At 38.1% G+C, this 19,806-nt stretch overlaps 3 protein-coding genes across 8 annotated transcripts; 1 reads left to right on the top strand and 2 right to left on the bottom strand.

Annotated features, from left to right (window-relative positions):
• Positions 1-1,700: 1,700 nt before the first annotated feature.
• Positions 1,701-4,202, bottom strand: cenpw (centromere protein W). Its single transcript, XM_026318074.2, has 3 exons — positions 3,998-4,202; positions 2,404-2,517; positions 1,701-1,917 (listed from the first exon to the last, which is right to left on the bottom strand). The coding sequence occupies exons 1-3, from the start codon at positions 4,082-4,084 to the stop codon at positions 1,891-1,893; spliced, it is 228 nt and encodes a 75-aa protein (XP_026173859.1). The 5' UTR covers positions 4,085-4,202; the 3' UTR covers positions 1,701-1,890.
• Positions 4,203-4,457: 255 nt separating this feature from the next.
• Positions 4,458-7,133, top strand: hddc2 (HD domain containing 2). The gene is made up of 6 exons (XM_026318073.2): positions 4,458-4,538; positions 5,150-5,271; positions 5,454-5,556; positions 5,727-5,795; positions 5,921-6,059; positions 6,183-7,133. The coding sequence occupies exons 1-6, from the start codon at positions 4,467-4,469 to the stop codon at positions 6,323-6,325; spliced, it is 648 nt and encodes a 215-aa protein (XP_026173858.1). The 5' UTR covers positions 4,458-4,466; the 3' UTR covers positions 6,326-7,133.
• Positions 6,977-18,971, bottom strand: tpd52l1 (tpd52 like 1). 6 transcript variants are annotated; one of them, XM_026318066.1, is made up of 8 exons: positions 18,819-18,960; positions 16,992-17,090; positions 13,372-13,490; positions 13,119-13,267; positions 12,015-12,116; positions 9,321-9,359; positions 8,959-9,019; positions 6,977-8,755 (listed from the first exon to the last, which is right to left on the bottom strand). In XM_026318066.1, exons 1-8 carry the CDS (start codon positions 18,835-18,837, stop codon positions 8,633-8,635), a joined length of 711 nt encoding a protein of 236 aa, XP_026173851.1. In that variant the 5' UTR covers positions 18,838-18,960; the 3' UTR covers positions 6,977-8,632. The 6 variants fall into 6 exon arrangements, with proteins under 6 accessions (XP_026173851.1, XP_026173853.1, XP_026173855.1 ...); XM_026318068.1 differs by lacking the exon at positions 18,819-18,960 and adding an exon at positions 18,059-18,075; XM_026318070.1 differs by lacking the exon at positions 16,992-17,090 and having other exon boundaries at positions 18,819-18,971.
• Positions 18,972-19,806: the final 835 nt, after the last annotated feature.

The raw sequence follows: 19,806 nt of genomic DNA, 5'->3' as shown, positions 1-19,806 counted from the left end.
GGCACAGCAAGTTATCATAATAACAACTCTGCCAAAATGGACTGCAGTGTTTTCTTACTTCTTGGATCGTCTGGAAAAATGTCAAAAGAGGAATCAGCAGGACCTCTGCAGTGGGATTTTACTGGGACTGATTTATCTGAGAGACAGAGCTAAAAGACAGACTGCCCGAGGGAAGGGATGGATAGGGCTACGCTGGGTGGCTTAAATTATCAACAGGTGCTCACACGAGTGTGCACGCATGCACAGACACACACACGCTCACACACAACAAACAGACAAAGCACAGCAAGGCCAGGCTACTGCTTTGTTTTGATAGAGGAAAAAGAAGTGTTTCTCAAATCTCTCCCTTGAGTGAGACAAAAAAACTGAGAGGACGACAATAAAATAACACTTCAGTGGAATGTTTGGCTTGGCAGGCAGCTGCTGCAGAACAATATCATTAATCAATATGCACGCAATAGATTTATTGTGTCTGCAAACCATACATCTTTAACAGGCGAGTGTGAAAAAGTTTAACTCTACCTGGCAGCTGAAAACGTAGGAAACAACAGAGTTGTTTTGTGTTAGATTTGAAAATGTATCCAGATGTAGTATCAAATTTTAAGGGGCCTGTCATGGAAACATGTGAATCAGGGAATGGATAGCAAGGTATGGAGACTCCTTAAAACAGAGGTAGGGCTCCAAGGTCATAAGGGTGGGGCTTTACAAACCCAGTAACATCCCCACAACCTGGCTGCGAACATGAACACAACAAGGCTACACTCAGTGGGGCGCCAGATCAGATTCCTGAGGAAAATAATCACTAGAGGCTGTGGAATGTCTTAACTGCCAAAAAGAAAAAGGGAAAACATAAAATAGTCCCTGGTCAACCTAAACCATATAACATCTACCTGTGATCATGTTCACATTCAGACATACAAGTACTGGTACTTAAGTTGTACTCCCTACATTTCTGTATTAAATCATTCGGTCTAAAAAGATAAATTTTAAACTCAAATGGTCACAGGTCAATAAAGTCTGAGTCCACTGTATTACAAATAAAAAACAACACATTTTTTTGATCACCACCAGTTATCAAGCTATCAGTTATCAAGTTATCAGTGATGGCAATAAAACTTTACCATATACTATCTGATCAAGCAACTGAAAAATACAACTTTGACCTTTTCACTGCTCATGTCTAAAAAAGACAAACACCTCACTGCGAGAAACCTTGTAAGGAATAAGTAATGACCAGGACTGCATCTCAGCCAATAATCTACTCAGCATGAACAAGTGTGGAATTTGGGAGGTGGCCAAGAGTACGTTCAGCAAAGATGCTGAGAAGCATACAGCTCAAAAAACACTGCTGTGATAGGAGAGAGACAGGAGAGAAGAAATTTCAAAGTACTAATGTACCCTGAACTATTCAATATTTTAAAAAAAAATTCTGATTATATCTTCCAAGTTATACTTGTGCTCATGCAAATAAAGATCATAAACTACTTTATGATGATCCTTTTGAATAGTGCTGGTAATTTACCATGGTTGTTAGCTTCCATGTTTTTTTTTTTACTGTACAGCCTAATCTACGATGCGCAGGTTTTTAGAAAGTTTTTCTAACTTCAAGGGTGACCTGATGGGAACAGCAGTCACGACAGTTAATATGAGAAAGCACTAATTTTGTAGCATTGTAAGCTGTGGGACTGAGAAGTCTAATATACTAGGCATTATGTAAATTTATTAAAGAACACAAAACATCACATGACAAGAAAAAAGATACAGGGCATTTGCTTGAACAAGAAGCAGAATAGAAATACAATATATTTCAGTATATTTCAGAAAAAAAAATATTGCTGTTGTCATTCTTAATAATGTTTCTAAATAAATGATGATAATGCCCATCTGTCTTCATCCTCTTGCCTTTTTCAGCATTTTCTATAAAGAAAAGCAAATTGTAAGTCTAAAGTATTTGACAGAACTACTATATGTGCAAAGTCAGGTCTCAAACAAATACTGTGAAATACAACGTCTAAGGAAGCTGATGGACAATCTCAGGAAGAAGTGAAAGAATTCTGTTTATCAAATTAGTTGATTGTCAGAAAGTTAATCGACAATGATTTTGAAAACTGATCAACTGTCATTTTCTAAACAATATAAATACGCTGTGGTTTTCTAAGTCTTTAATACGAGTTAAACTGAGTCATTTCTGGACTGTTGGATAGATAAAAAGTAAAGTGATTACTTCTACTCAAAGGTAATTTAAATGCAGTTTGCACTGTGTGTATTCATAATTTACTGTTTGTTTAAAAGTGTGGCCATAAGATAACACTGTAGAGCTGTGTAACGATTTGTGAGTGATTTTATAGGAGTAAGACATTGAGAGTCATCACAGATAATGTGATTTAAACTCTCTGAACTAACCTTGGATACTGCTCTGACATGTTGAGATCTGATCACTGCAGATTTTTCCTCAAAAGCTTTAGCTTTTGCCTCCTCAGCCAGGTTATTCAGGAACAACAACATCAGAAGTTCAACCTGAGAAAATGGGAAAAAAATCACTTGTCATTTAATCAGAAGATGTATCAGCCACCGATTAGCATCTGGTTTTCACACATATTCTTTTTCCCTTTAGTGTTAACTTTGGCACCTGATTTTGTTTTGTTTTAGATTAGGTTTTTTAATAAAATCGAATATAGGTTTTGGTTCAGATGTAATTTTGTCATTTAATTTTTCTTTTAGTTTTCATTTAATTAGATATATAAACAGAAGAAACAGAAGATAGTTTAAAACACATTAAGTCCCCTTAACACAATAACTCATACAAACACAGATCACAGATTTGCACCATGTTATTGATAACATTAACAAAACTTTTTAATTCATTTGAAAGTTAAATTAGAGTCAACAGTCACTTCATGTTAGAATGACTAACTTAATCTAACCTTAATCTCAATTAATGTCTAACTTAATCTAGTCTTAATCTTAATTAATGTCTAACTTGAGTCTTAACCTTAATCTACTTATTGTTTGAAATTACATCCAACACATCACAGTAACAAATTTCAAAGTAACATCTTAGTAATAAAATGCCACTTACTGTTACTTCATTTTAGCATTTCTTTGATTAAAACATCCAAAAGCAGCACCAAAGTCTGGTCTTTACTAAATAATACTCTCCCTAAAACTAACAATGATGATAATACTAGTACTAACACTAATACTAACCCTAACATAAACAATCATACTAATATTAGTACTAACACTAATATTTATAATACTCTGGTCTTTACTAACTAATACTAACACTAATACTTCTAATACTCTGGTCTTTACTAAGTAATACTAACATTAATACTAATATTTCTAATACTCTGCTCTTTACTAACTAATACTAATACTTCTAATACTCTGGTCTTTACTAAGTAATACTAACATTAATACTAGTACTTCTAATACTCTGGTCTTTACTAACTAATACTAACACTAATACTTCTAATACTCTGGTCTTTACTAACTAATACTAACACTAACACTTCTAATGCTCTGGTCTTTACTAAGTAATACTAACACTAATACTAATACTTCTAATACTCTAATTAGTAAAGACCAGAGTGTTAGAAGTATTAGTATTAGTTAATAAAGACCAGAGTATTAGAAATATTAGTATTAATGTTAGTATTACTTAGTAAAGACCAGAGCATTAGAAGTATTAGTATTAATGTTAGTATTACTTAGTAAAGACCAGAGTATTAGAAGTACTAGTATTAGTGTTAGTATTAGTTAGAAAGACCAGAGTATTAGAAGTATTAGTATTAGTTAGTAAAGACCAGAGTATTAGAAGTATTAGTATTAATTAGTAAAGACCAATACTAACACTAATACTAATACTTCTAATACTCTGGTCTATACCACTATTTGAACTGGCAACATGGCGGCAGCTGACTAATGTTTACCGTATGTTTAATGTTTAATGTAATAATGTTTAACTTTTTATCTATGGCCGCTATTTACTTACCATTGCCTCTGTCGTCGGTCTGACATTTATGTTACCTTTCGCCTTCGTTTTAATGGTATATTTCAGCTTCGGGGGCTTCTTCAGCATGTTTATTCTCCGTGTGAAACGCAGAAAAGGCTTATTAAATTATTTGTTTACAGTCTCAAACTCCCGCTTCTTGTCGAACTGTATCTTCTTCGTGTGTTTCCTGTCGGTTTATGTCGCAGCTTGTGACGTCACCGCCATTTGCTGGTGCACAATTTTGTTATATACCTATAACAAATAATTACAATCAGCGTATCTAAAGTGAGCACAAGTCAATGTGATGTCAAATGTGTTCTGTATAACAAGATTAGACTACCACCAACCAGAAAAGGGGCTTTAATGCAGTAAAGTATTGTTTACCTTGTGCCTATGATGTTTACACTGCCACCTAGCGGCTGCAGTGGATACTAGCTACAACTTTCTGCTTCCGGGCCGGCGGACTCTGATGGCGGAAACCACGGGGATAACAGTCATGAGCAGTATGCTGCAATTTATGAAACTTATCGGACAGCTCAAAGTAAGATGTCTCATGAAACTCAGACTTTTTTCTTGGTGATTTACTTCCTGTTGAATGATAAATGACACATTAACGTAAGCTTGATTCTCTGGATCTGGGACTGGGAGTATCGAGGCTCTGTCTCTTTTTTCTTGTCCCTTCATAGATTAAGACCAGTGCTTTTAAAAGTGCAGCTCATCATTAAGTCTCTAGTCTGCACACATACACACAGTCATGTCTCACTATAGTTGTGAGGACACTCATGGACATAATCCATTACCTAGACAGTAACCTTAACCCTCCAACCCCTTAACCCTATAGTTGTGAGGGCCGACCAAAATGTCCTCACACGAATGGTATCAGAGTAAAACGTGTCCACACAACCGTAGAAAGATGTGTATATATACACACACACACACCACATCTACCCAGAGTTCATGGTGCTATTTTACAAATGACTACAAAAACAGAAGTCAAACATTTGCCATGAGTTTATGTAGTTAAGTCATTGTAAATAAAAAAAAGAATAAACTGCTGGAATATGCCATAAGAAATGTATTTCAAAACATACTTTTCCTCTTCATGACCTGCGCCGCCGATGACCTATGTGTTGTGGCTGATGAAACCTGAAGAGGGTCCCACGGACCGGCTGGGTGTACAGGAATGTGAAACAGCCAGAGAGTGTATCAGACCACATGTATCGCATGGCCATGATGTCCCTGACCATCACTGACCCCACAGTGGACAAGGACAGGTGGGTCACACACAAAGCTAGTGCACACACCAGGAACTATACAGAAACTATTCTCCTTCGTAACATTTAAAATAATTGGAGCTGCTTATTTTTATCTCCACAAAGCTTTAACCGCTTTGCTCCAAAATGAATACTTTAACACTAACTGTCTCATGCACATACATTTTTCTCACTGTCCTTAGGTGTATAAAGCTGGCTCTGGTCCATGACATGGCAGAGTGTCTTGTGGGAGACATCACGCCATCAGACAACATCAGTAAAGCAGAGAAACACAGGAGAGAAGAGGCAGGAAGCACTGACATTACATCTACTACACAATATGTTTAATTTAGTATTGCCTGCATTCATATTTATGTATTCTAGGTTGCACTTTAGTTTGTCTTCTCAATCTTCTTGGCGTTTTTTAGTGAACTGCTCTTGGCTTTAGTAATTGCTCCTTATTACTTCTCTGTTAGGAAGCAATGACACATCTAACCGGTCTTCTGCCGGAGGGACTCAAACAGGAGATTTATGGACTGTGGGAGGTAAATAATTGAACTAATCTAATAGTAGCTCCATCAAACCTGCACACCATCTTCCTGGCTGTGTTCTATTTAATTATGTTTTCTACCAGAATATTTTGTGCAAGATAGATTTGATTTACCTGCAGGAATATGAAAGTCAGAATAGTCCAGAGGCCAGGTTGGTGAAGCAGTTTGACCTCCTGGAGATGATCCTGCAGGCTCATGAGTATGAAGAGCTGGAGGGAACACCTGGAAGACTGCAGGAGTTCTTTGACTCCACCAATGGTAACTCTCCAATCTGTTTGTTTGGCAGTGAACAAACACACACTTATTTTACCTTTTAAAATGTTAGAATTTAGTATGAAATTGTTTTATTATTTTTTTAAATTATTTAAAATGTCTTGTTAGATCGTTTCCACCACCCAGATGTGCTCCAGATGGTCAGCTCTTTGAATGAAACAAGACAATGCTGCATGACTCAAACCAGTGAAGCAAATGATTCTGGGAACTCACAGACCCCTCCGTCACGCACACCTTCACACACCTCCTGACTGTAACACGCACAAATACCTCTTCAGCAGAGAGACAGAAGTATTGGACTGTAACACAAAATGTGTGAACAAGGACGCACAAACACATCACACAACCATCGTGTATATATATATATTTAAGGCTGTAAGAACAGTAGATGATGTGCATGCAGCTTTTTATTTTACTTTTTTAATTTCCTTCAGTATACCTGTCCAGCATTCAGCTTTGGTTAAGATGAACATTCAGTTCTTTGCACGTAGATCGCAGAACGCCATTCAGTTCTATCTTTTCTGTCTATATAGCTATTATATGTGTAACTAGAAGGCAACAATGGTGCTGTGTCGTCCTTACTGTTTCATTATGTAGGTAGAATTTCACTTGCACATTGTCATATTTAATTAGTTATTTAGTTATTAGTGGTCATCTTGTTTCAGTTTGACGTTTTTCAACAGATTCAGTCAGTTTTCAGTGTTTATTGTCGTCTGTAGGTTAATTTTGGATTAGAACAAATATTGTTACAGATAGCATAATAGTTATACTGGTGTAATTGTGCAAATACAGGTGAATATATACTTTTTTTCTTGAATGTCACAGTTACGTGTTTGAGTTTTATGTTTTATAGTTTTAGTGAAAGTTACTCATACATTTTCCACAGAGATAACATACATTGCCTCAGTTATTTATTTATTAGTAGGATGGACCTGGGAGCCTTTTCTTACAACACAAGATTTTTCAGTTCTTTGAATGTTGACATGAATTTTAATAAATACATTTCATGAACAGACAATTCAATGGGAAATGCTATCAGGCATCCTCAGTGAAAGAAAAAAATAATATGAAGTATGAGAAAAATGAAACAAAACAGATGTGTTGTACTGAAAACAAACTGTTGCTTTGATGACATAGCTACACTGTGGTTGCAGTGATTAAAGCTGATAATGAAAGGATTTCTTTCAATCTTTTGTTGCACTAACCTTATTGTAGTGTGAGAAATAAAAACTACTTTCATACTTTCGACATGAAACAAGTTCTGTGAGTGGAAGTTTACAATCAGATCTGTGCTTGCTTGTTAAAACAGCACGTATTGGATTTCAGCGTCACATAGTCAGAGATTATATAACAGCTTCCACAGCAGCGACAGCTTGATGTTAGTTTAATGTAATATCTTTGCCTCAGCTACAGAGAAACAGGCATCAGATTTGTTATCCTGTGAATCAGCAGTTAACACCAAAACAACATAACACTATCTGGACCATTTTGGGTTAAAATCTCCATCATTACACAGACATTCAGCATTCAAATAAGCTCCAGCAAATGTGTATTACAGTCAACTGTGCTTTTCAAAAAAGTGTATGACTCTGTTCATTTGCAATGTTAACCCAGAAACGGTTAAGACTTTAGTAGTGCGTAAATTGTAATTTATTACGTGTCACCATCAGAAAAAAAAAGTCAAATATTTTAGCTACAAAATGTAACAGGTTTGTGCTTTTTATACAATAGCAAATCAAATGCCTTTGAGTTTTAGACTGATGGATAAAACAAACAAACAAAACAAAGAAACTGCAGACAAAACAAAAGATTAAGGACTTCGTATAAACATTTGTACAACTTTAGCACCCAGGAGCTCTGGGATGGTTACATCAGCTTGAGTTATACAGTATAGACTAAATGTAACATGATGTATTTCTTTCAAAGACATTTTTCTAATCCTAATATAGTTTTGTGCTGTTTGCTCTGAGGGTTGTTGTTGCCCAGTTTGACTGTTTCTACTTATGTTCTATTTACAGAAGGAATTGTTTTGTAGTTGAGGGTTTTTAGATCTGACTTCAGTTTTTCACTCATGCCGACAGGATAAATACATGAGCTAACTTTAAGTGACAGGAGTAAATAGAGACCAAAAACATGGGGTTTTAGTGCTTTCTGCCTCCTGGACCTGACATATAATATGCTCATCCTCCTTATATCATTTTATTATTTTTAACTAAGGCTTAGCTCTATCTCTTTTCTGAATCATTTATCTGTGGTGTTACATGGCTTGGAAGACAGATGGCATCTGTTCTGTTCATGTAAAATCCACCACACTTGACTATGAGAGACCAACTGGCTTTAAATCACATCCAAGTGTGCATTTAGGGAGGTGGGAATTCAATGTTCAATGTTCAGTGTTAGGGAACTGTATCACAGGTATGGGGATGGTTAGCAAAAGTAACTTATGACCAAATAAAAGTACTGTTACACTTCAGTCACAGCTTTGAGTAGATATGTGACAAAATGCTGCAACACAGCAGAGATAGTCTAAAGTCCTGCCTATGGGTGCAGATGCAGCTCTAACACGGATTCTTGGGGCTGTCCATCAAGTTGTTAGTGGGTGTGTCCTGAGAGCTGGCATTGGCTGTGGAGGAGAGGACTTCTTCAAAGCTACCACTGGTCCCTGTACCTCCAACTTTGGTCTGGGGTAAGAAAAACATGCAGAAAAATGTGACGTGTGGCCACTGACAAAGAAATCATTTTCTTTATGTTTCTCTAATGTTGCTATGCTGGTTTTTGATAGACAACCTAGGCTTAAGACACACACACACACACACACACACACACACACACACACCCTCACACGCACACACGCACACACACACACACACACACACTCCTTTACCTTGATAGTGGACACTGTATTCTCAACTTTCTCCTCAAATGACTTGAAGCTGGGAGAGTTTCTGTAAAATAAATATATAAAAGTAATTGCCACACCTATGAATTGAGGCCACTAAAAATAAAGGTGGGGGGGTCAGTGTCATGGGAAAACATGCAGATATTTTAGTTTTCCCAGGTTTATCATTGTGACAGTGATAAACAAAATCATTACCTAAATATTTATCAAACCAAACTTGGGTAACACTGTGCCATTTGTATGGCAATGTTATAATAAGTAAAGCATAATTGTAGAATTCTGTATAAAAACACAAAACATGTACACACGCTCTCTCACATACACATAAGCAAGTACAGTGTGGTTACCTCATGGCGGGCATGCTCATAGAGTGCCTGATAGAGTAGCTGTCCCCAGAGAGCGTGGTGAGAGAGGAGTTAATGATTAGCACAGATTAAACACACACAAAGCCAGATCAGAGGTGGCCCACAGTTGGCTAAAGAAAAGTGGTGTTTGTATGTTTCCTATTGATACTGTGCAGTGTTAGTCCTCGAGCCTCTGACCAAGGATAAAACGAGCGATAAGACTAAATGTTAAAGGCATACTAGCAGGGAATGTATTTGTTCTCCAGGGCAGTTTATTTTCCTTCTCATAATAAAACTGTAAAAGAGGAAAACCACAGAGGACTGCAACTCACCATTCATTTCAGTAACCTTCAGGAATATGTTCAACAAAATAATGAACTACTCTTAATGGGAAAAGCCTCTATGGTCTGTTTTAGCACATTATTCAACCAGAGAAGTGCAGGAGAGTTCATGACATTTTGTTCACATGACTCATTTAGACCAAAGCACTGAGCACTGCAGTCCAGCATGCTCAACATTTACCCAACAGGACTCGACAGTCCATCTGAGACCACACTGTACGAACCAGTTAGTGCTACCAGCTGATCTGTTGATACTCGCTCCCTAAGACTCATTAGTTAGAAGCAACTAATGTGACATAATCAGCTGTGTGGCTCTTACCCTATGGAGTTGGACCTTGGGAAGCATGGAGGAAGATGAAAACATTTTAAGGTGCCGTTAAGATGCTTTGACAGCTTTACAGACACTCTTTTACAGTCAGTTTTTGTTTTAGTACTAGCCATTTTTATATAAAAGACAGGTTATCTTTCACTCTAAGTAACCACAAAGTAGCAGTTCTCTAAATCTTCAAAATAAACATGAAAACACCTCTAAACCCATATAGTATCTGTTAGAGGAAGTAGACTGGAAAAAAACATCGCTGTCTGGGGAAAGAGATTGTACTGAGCTATATTTTATCTTAGGTGCACAGGCACAGTGACAAAATGAAAATGTTCTACCAATGCCTAATGCTACAACCACACTAAAACACATGCACACTTGAAGAAATCCCTAAACCAATTAATCAGTGAATGATTCCCAGACATCCTGTAACTATCTGTTCACACACACAGCAAAGATAGGAAGAAAGAGTTAGTTATTGCAAAAGAAATGACAGATTTAGCAGCAGTGGTACAGAAAACCATTACACAATATTTGAGGCTTATGGTAGATTTGATGTGAGAAACACAGCTAAGTTGTTATAATGGGGATATACTATATCTTGTCTTTATCTGTTTGACACCATGCAGGACACAATGTCAATAAAAGGATAGTGGAACAAATATATTTATGCTGTATCCTGATTGAAAAGGGTAAAATACTTGAACAAAACAAATCATAGATGAAATACTGATGGGACGTAAGAACACACTTCAAACATAACCACAGCAAAAACACAAACAGGCTTAGTGTATGTGCATACACACCACACCATGAGCCACAAGCTATGGGAACATACCTCCGAGGGAAGAGTAACTCTAGACCAACCATGCTGGAATGCACCAAAGACAATGCAATTTTTTTTTTCCTTCATGTAATTCATTTTAAACTGCACATTGTAAGCAATATGTCCAGTATCACATGATTAGCATGAGCTATGTTCCTGCTAAAATTAACCAACATGATGTTGTTTCTCCAACAGGCTTTGGTCACTGACCTTCAAAACCTCCTCTCTTGTGTTGTCCTACACATACTGAACACACAAGGAGTCACTCAGCACCACATTCACTCAATTTCTTATGTCATTGTACACAGAAATACGCAATTTATGCAGAACAATACACACATACACATGGTCACACTTTTTGTATTTGCTTTCAGTGTCTTGAACAGAACAAAGAGGCACAGAGAGGCAAAGAGACAAGAAGAGAAAGAGAGTGTGAGGGAGACAGACCTTGCCTCTAGCCCTTCAGCTCCCTCAGAAATCAGCTTAATGTGGACTTACATAATCTCAGCTTCCACTGAACTGAACAGAGCAAGAGTCAAAACTCTGCTCTCAGAGATGGAGAGCAGAAATGAAAATGTGTTTCTGGCTATTTGGTTGTTGTGAGGCCTCTCAATCCTTAGATAAAAATCAAAATGCATCAGTAGCGGACGGATCAACTGCAGGGTCATATGAATGACATTAAGATCATTTAAACTGAAATAACTGCTATTGTAAATATATTATAGTGCTACCTCTAAGGCAACTGACCTTGATTTCATTGTCTCTCATTCAAAGATCTGAAGTAGTCTTTTGAATGAGAGAAGAAACATGCATAAACAATCTAAAGTAAGTCCAGTTGCCCTTTACTTAGCTATTATGAGAGTTTTCATAAACCTGCATATTAAGTAGTTACTCTGGCTGAATATTTTAATTCAGTAGCACACAGACAGTACTCTACAGACTTTCAGAAGTCGACCTATTATCCAGGCTTTTCTCTGTATCTGTTACTCCCAAATGACTTTAAACATATAGTGTTTCAGGATGTAGCATGAAACTGCATTACTTGGAGAAGCTTACAATTTTTTTCTGTGCTTAACAGAGCAACCAGTTTTAGTGGCTCACTGCTTCAGCACAATTTGCACAGTTGATATAGATCAACAGAGACATATCAGTGATCTTAGAAAAAGGTACAGTGGATGACAGGGAAGCAGTGAGTCACTTAACTTCCGTACCTCATGTCTCCAAACCTCCTGGTGATGGCGCTGCCGAGGTTGCTTAAGGCTGCTGAGGTTCTCTGTCCTGCAGTGGACAGTGTCTCTGACGTCTTCTTGTAGCTGATGAACACAGAATCTGAATTAAACACTTCACACATTTATGCACTGAACCCATTCACACCCAAACAACTTTTTTCCACTGCAAACTCACTTCCTTTATAAAATATTAGTTTCACATTTACGTTATAAAGCTGCAACTTTCCTGGGAACATCACTGTACTGCTCTTGAACATGCTCAGCACATTTCTATCCTAATCTGTTAATCTGATTTATATAAATTTGAGATTAATTCATATTTCCATGTCTAAGTCTTTCAATCTTTCGTGATCTGGCCATATTTTTGTTTACATTTTGGATCGTGAATTGCAGCTTTAACCAATCACACCCCTGTGCCTCTGACATCTCATGCTCTTGTGGTCACATTGGTTCATTATAGATGAGGATGGAGGCTCAGTGTGTAAAGTGATCTTCAGGTTCATTTGTAACTGGATAAGAAGGGAGGCCTCTAGAGAATATTCCCTTGCTCCTCTCTGTCTCTACGTGTCTGGGCAGAAGTGTAGAGCTTATTTACAAATCATAAAAATGGGCATGAATACATACATCATTATAATTTCCAGTTAAGACCAGGAGGGACATGGAAAGCTTGGTCAATGTTCATTGAGGTCAGCTGTAGCCCTTATCATTGTTCATGTGCTTTTAAATCAGATTTACATTGTCTGTTGCAGTGCAAACAGCAATGATAATAAACCACCTACACACCTACATGCTATGCTGCTCGGTGCAGAGGGCTATGTCTTCTTAACAGGGCTTCCGATACCTCTGTTTACAAAACACATTGGTTTAGAGGATAATTTTGTATTGGGTGTGTAGGCAGCTGAAAAAAAAGAGAACTGCATGCTCTTTGTGTGTGTCCTGTAAGAGACATCTCTGTTGACAAGAGAAAAGCCCTTCTGTCGTGTTCTGCTGCTGTCGCCGCCACACACTTCCTCTGTATAGGTTGCAGTTCTTCCGACTTATCGTTCGGACTCTCTCTCTCTCACACACATTCACATGCTGACTTACGCTGTGGAGCTCTGCATGTCGTGCCAGCCTCTGCTGAAGTTGCTCTTGAGCTCATTCAGAGGAGTGATGCCCAGTTTCTGTTTGAGTTCTGCGTGCTGCTTCTCTTTGGATGACAAAACCTGCTTCAGGGTGTTGATCTCCTCTTCCAGCTGGACACACATGGAAAGACAAATGTCGTTACTCATCCTGGTTTTGTACCGGCAACTCTTACTGCTTGGTCATCTAAGACTAGTCTATGCATGCGCAAACATACTTTAACAATTTCTTGCTGAATCTCCTCTCTCTCCTCCTCAGTCATGATGGAGGTGTTTAGGTTGACTTCTGATGCCAAGTCTTCATCACCCTCTCTCAGTGGCTCAGAGTCCAGAAAGCCTGTGTGAAGTGTCCACAAGGTGAAATGTTCATTAATCTAAATGTTAAAACAGTACGGCAGATACATAGGAAGAAAGATCTGTGAATGAAAGTAATTAATTTCCTTTAAAAAGACTTTTAAGTTTGATCAGGTGATACCGCTGGTAAAAATTTGGTGTTGTGCGTTGTGTTGGTTAACTATTCTGTAAAATGAATATATTAATGTAAAGCATGTTCCCTCTCTCCTTAAATCAAAAAACAATCTGACATAAACTCAGTTGTTATGGACAAATGTGCCAAATGAATGCAATGTAATTTCTAATGAAGTTGACGCTATGATGTCCAGTGTTTTAAAATGCACCATTAATAACCTGAAGAAGCTGCTGACTCTTAATTTTTTTATTTCTCTGACTTTGTCCTTTTACCTGATACATTATTTTGTCAGCGTGTTGTTGTGTCACTGACACTCTCTGTCCACATACCTGCCCATTTTGTCTCCATGTGTGACTGCGTCTCTGCCTGACTGTTATGTAATCTGTGGCTGCAGCCTGTGGAGCTCTAATCTGGATTAACCAATGTGGATTATTTTGCTTTAACTCTACGGAAAGACACCGCAGACTACTGCACACATACACACTAACACACACACATAAACAAGATGTGTTCAGGTTTCTTATGACTGTTTATGAAAGCTGAAATATGTTTCATGTTTATAGTGGTTTTAGTGGTTTATTGTTCAAGGGCAAAACAAAGACATTGACATCTTAAGCTAAAAGTAAAATATGTAAAACTGTTGGTTCGTTCAACTTTGGATTCAGGCAAAGCAGTGAAGCTGGTGCACAGTGTCAGCTCACAAATACAGTCACCGATAAGACACTGATACTTAGAGATACTGACTGAATAAAGAACCAGCAAAAGAAAACACACAACAGAAGCCAACACTGAGAAAAGACTGTAAACAAAATGATAGGAGCTTTACACATTGATGCTGTTTTTGTCTGATGAACCTTTCATTGCTGCAGGTTTTCCCACAGCACTAGTGTGAAAGGCAAATCAGGGCAAACAAGTACGACACACAACTTGGGCAATGTAAATACATGCTGACGTATTAGTAGCTTACGTGGTTTTGACTCGGTGGAAATGAAAAGTATTACTGTACCTGCTGCAAGGTGTCCTCTTTCTTGATGCGGTTGCATTATAAGACAGAGTTGGGTTAGTAAAGATGCACCACTACAGATACTGTCCAAAGGCTGTAGTGCAGCAGTTACTATGACACAATTTTTTTTTTGTTCTTCAAATTCTGAGGTTAAGACAGGCTCAGCAACATCACATGCATCACACACAAGTACAGTTTACAAGACTCAAGCACAGCATGCACCAGCACCAGGTCTTTCTATTGCAGGGAGCTATTTCTGCCTACATTACACAGTAGCAGGACAAGCAGAATTTTTAAAACCCCTGTGGCTTTTCAAGTCAGACTAAGTGCACAAAGACGTCAGGAGTCTGTTTTCATGTTCACACAGCCATGAAAAGAGCTTTAAAAACCCAGGAGGAACTCTAATTTAAACACCTTCAACCAGTGCAAGTTCTGTTATCAATTGAACATGAATTAACTTGCACATGAAATGGATGCAACTTGCTAAGAACACAACACACATCTAAAACACAGCACTAACCACCTCAGCTTAGATTAGTTTTAAATATTAGGCTTTCTTTCATCTGCCAATGATTTTATTGCAGTGCTTGGTAACCCTAAAGGAAAGTAGTAAGTGTAGAAATGTTCATGTGACATGACATGAAGGGACTTTTTCCAGTGAACAGGCTGTGCCAGAAAGACCTACGCAAGAACTGTTGGTGTGACTCACGTGCATTTTGGTTTGTTATTATGGAAACAATAAGCTGCGTCTTATTTTATCAACACCAATGGTGCATTTAATGTCAATTTTATACATGTACTTAAAAAAAGATGTTTTATAATACTAACTGAAATATCTCATGATGGATTGGAAATATTTGCCGTTTGTACTATGATACTGTGCTGTTACAGTGGCCAATCATTGGTATATGAAGAAAACAGAAACTTCTAAGTTAACTGCCCAAATCCACGTCATTCACAGGGTGAAACTTATTCCATCATCTTTCAAAGGAGAATTCAAAGTTTATTCAAATTTGGGTCCTGATAATGAAAAGGTGAGGTAAAGTGTGAGTTTAAAGCTCAATCTACACCGCCAAGACCAAAACCCTGGTGGGGAAATTTTATACTTATTAAGTAGCCTTCCTTAAGATAGTCACATTTAAATATATCAGGTCTAACAAGAATTTAATATCCCTTAGTTATAGCATTTAATCCTCCAGGTTGCTAAATATTCCAAATTCTAAAATAACCCAAAAATATGTGACTTTGGTGGAGATATTGCAATGTGTTCCCTATAGGTTTCCACAGATCCCAAGTAAACGTTCAACCAGTGTGAAAACTTGTCTACTCTACAGGCTCTATTCTACGGTCTCCTTCACCTGTGCTGTCCAGCTGCATATCCCACGTGTTGGACATGACCCAGTGGTCAGAGTGAGACACTGATGTCCGACACCACTCATCCTCTCCTGGTGATGAGGTTTTAACCTTTTCTGTCAGGTTTTCCCCATTTCGGACCACCAGAGCCAAGTCTTCTTCACGTGAGTTCCTCAGAACTGATCATTCACCAGAGGGGTAAAACATACCCTTAGTCAAAAATTTGAATAGTTTCTTAATGTCTCAGACAAACAGAAAGTGCTTAATTCAGCTGGTTTTCCAACTGTTGAGTTGTTGAAATGTGTTTTAGCTCAACTGACAAAAAAAAAACATGCAAAGTCAGATTTTCAGCTGTGTGAAAATGCTTAAGTTTTCTGTTACCACAACAGGGTGACATCTGGTTAGAAGGTTAAAAAAAATAGCAAATAAATGAATCATACTGTACTGAAACTGTAAACCTCCACAACCACCTACACACAACTACCATCTGGAGGCTTTTTTTATGATGAGCAACATTAGCATTTATTCTGAGTCGTACTGGAGCCATGTTGGTAGCACTGAGAACTGGAGAGTTAAGTGATAACTCCGTGGGTTTGTGACTACAAGCAACATCTGCCACATTCTATAAAGCCATTTTATTCTATTGTTGATATAAAAATATTAATTTATGCCACTTTAATGGGTCCCCACATTTAAATTCACACTTGAAATGAACACCAGGGGTGTAGGTGTATAAATCAAATACTCTGATCTTCCTGCAGTGAAAGTCCCAACACTGTGTAGGACTTCAATGCTCACTTCGACCAGGATGGCGAGAGGCATCTTTTTTTTATTTTTTCTCAACACTGAATTACATAAGGAAGAAAAGATTTTCAGACATGAAATAATAAAACACACAACGCGCCCTGACTTCACATGTGTGGTGTGATGTGGTCACAGTGTGCAGCAGAGGTTGTCTGCTTTGTGTGATTCAGTGTGGATTTATGTTTCCATCTGGGAGAGTTGAGTCTTACCCTGCTCCCCCATGTGTGTGGCTGAATTAACCCATTCCTCTCCAGGACCCATGCTGCCCCAGTCCACCACTGCTTCACTCAGCACACTAGAGTACGACTCTGCAGCAGAGCAAGGCAGCAGGGCAAGAGGAGAACAAGGAAACTGGTTATGCACACATGCACAAACACGCACATGTCAATAAATGGCTAATATTTAGGTCTGTTTCATTACAAGCATTGATGCACGTAGCTTGGTCTGTATTTGCACAGGAAGAGGTAATCTCACTTTTGACACTTTGAGGGAATGGATCTGAAATTCTTTGCGCTCTTTAAACAGGCTATATCTGGTCCCTGTTATCTAAAAAAGCATGCCAGGGAGCAAATCCTTGCCATACACAGTTAACAATGAGATCTTTATAACTTTAACACAATTAAGCAAGAATATCCAAAGTGATTGTGTAATCTGAATTCTTTGGTAGCTGGCGAAATCTCATTACACTATACTTCAGCATTACAGGAGGAAGCAGGCAAGCATAAGACCAGTGTTGTTTCAATGACACACATTTCCTTCTGGTTCCACAATTTAATTTGTGGTAAAACAGAACCTTAATTTTTTTCAGTGGGCCCCGCTTGCCTTCATGTATCGAAACACTTCATATAATCAAAGCAAAGCAGGTGACTTTTTCAAATGATAATCGTGGTTAGGAGCACGTCTTTTTACTCTCTTGTCTCTGTGTCCCCCCCCCCTTTCTTCTTTCTGTCTGGGGTAAAATACCTTTAGTCACAAGTTTCCTGTTTAGCCAAGGGGTCATGTGTCTATGCTAAATCTGAGGCCTGGGGGTTGACATACGGCTATAAAATCAATTGAAGCTACATGGCAGCAACAGTTCATGTTTCTCTAATAAACTAAAATCCTAAAACTTCATGGACAACAACAAGCTTCTTGTCTCTGACAGCCTGTCGGGCATCTTACAGGTACACATCCAGAGCTGAAATGCAATTTTTACTACCTGTATGAACAAACCTCACCTTCATCACACAGACGACATGGATGTCATGCATTTTTCCTAATAAACACTACTTCCTACCTTCACAAAAAGCATTTGAGGAACTCCTTTACAGACACCCGTACACTCCGTACACTACATTAGCAAAACAGGAAAACAACAGAACAGCATAAAATAGCTGCATGTGCATCACAGTCAGATAAAGCAAAACAGAAATACTGGACTCCTCTAAATGCCACTTGCACTGAAGCATATTCTACAGGATCCTCATTAGCCTGCTCATTATTTATCACTACATCACCAGAGTAAAACATTTAAATCATTGGTTTTCATTCAGCTCTTCAGTCACCCACTAACAATTTTGTTTTAAAAGACGGCATGGCTTAGTTGTTTTTTTGTTTGTTTTTGTATGGGTAAAAGAAAGTAAACATGCTGGAAACTGTGTAGAAACAGTAACTACATTGAGCTCAAAGGGAAGTTGTTTCTTACACTGAACTACAAATACCAAAAATACCTGAAAACTCATGCATCAGAGCACCAGACAGTCTCTGTGCCAGGACACAGTATTTTAGCAGCAGGACTTAATTTGGTCTGTAGCTTCAGTGTAGATAACATGCAGCAACACCAAGCTGCAATAAACCACCAGTTTAGTCTACACGTCAGGTCACCTAGACTTTCCCAGTACTTTCTGGTTTGTACCATTTTCTTTCCAGTTTTCAACTTCAAAACAGTGACGTGTGCAGTCCAGCTCATTATCGGATCAACAGCAAAACAAACAGGAAACTCTCTGGCTTCAATTATTGTCGGAGCGAGAAATAAAACATCTTTAACGTCGACTCACCTTGTTGTCGGGTTTCCATCAGCGACAGACAGGTGAGTTTCTCAAACAACCTCCGGGAAGCCAAGTCACGCCAAGCACGCGCAGCACCGGTAGTCAGGTCGCCGCGTATTTACTCGGGTTTCTTCGGATGTCACGAGCTCGTTCAGATCCCGGGCGGAGCTTTGAGCGCGAGCCAATATCTCGCGCTGTTTGAATTAATATACTTCATTATTAGGAAAGTGTTGTTTTCAAAGGGACGTGTATGTTTTTGTCAAAGTACAGAAGTATTATGATTAAAATACCAAATAAAAAATAACAATTTGAAAGTTTTCCCTTTAAAATGCAGCGGAGTAAATTTCAAATGAAGAAATAAAGTTAAAGTACCTCAAAATTGTACTTAGGTACTTGGGCACTGAAGTAAAATCCACAACTGGTGTTTATATTTAATGTTCCCTTGTAAACCTTCTGCAATTTCCTGTACATCTATGCAATCCTTGAAGCTTAACTAATGCAGACTTATTACTACTACTATTAATACTGCTTTTACTACTGCTACTATTATACACACATATTGTTTCTCTCACACTGTGTATGCCTGTAATATACTGTATTTACATTCTTCAATTTAAAAATGAAGGTTACGGGAGTTTGCTTCCTATGGCGCAGTTGCGACCCCTGCTGACATAAAACCGCAGTCACGCACAGACAAAAAGGAGAAGTGGTTAACGGACAGGCTGATGTTCGGGAAGTGTGACAGGTCAACATTCATTTACACAGAATATCATACAGACTGTCAGTGCCTCAAAAAAGCATTATTTTAATAAGAGAACCACTAAAAAAAAGGCAGCTTAATCTCATCTAATTGTATAATATCAAAAAAGTCAAACCATAACATTTTGGCATTTGGCCTGGTTTTCTTTATTCAGATTGTCAGATGAAAAAAGTGTCTCTATGTGCCTGTCTAAGTGAGCGATAATGATATCAGCAGATTATGGAGAATGTCGACAGG

This window comes from Mastacembelus armatus, chromosome 24 (assembly GCF_900324485.2).
Source record: "Mastacembelus armatus chromosome 24, fMasArm1.2, whole genome shotgun sequence".
In the NCBI taxonomy this organism is placed as follows: Eukaryota; Metazoa; Chordata; class Actinopteri; order Synbranchiformes; family Mastacembelidae; genus Mastacembelus; species Mastacembelus armatus.
The sequence above is the reverse complement of the archived record's forward strand: the minus strand, read 5'-3'. Positions and strand labels throughout refer to the sequence as shown.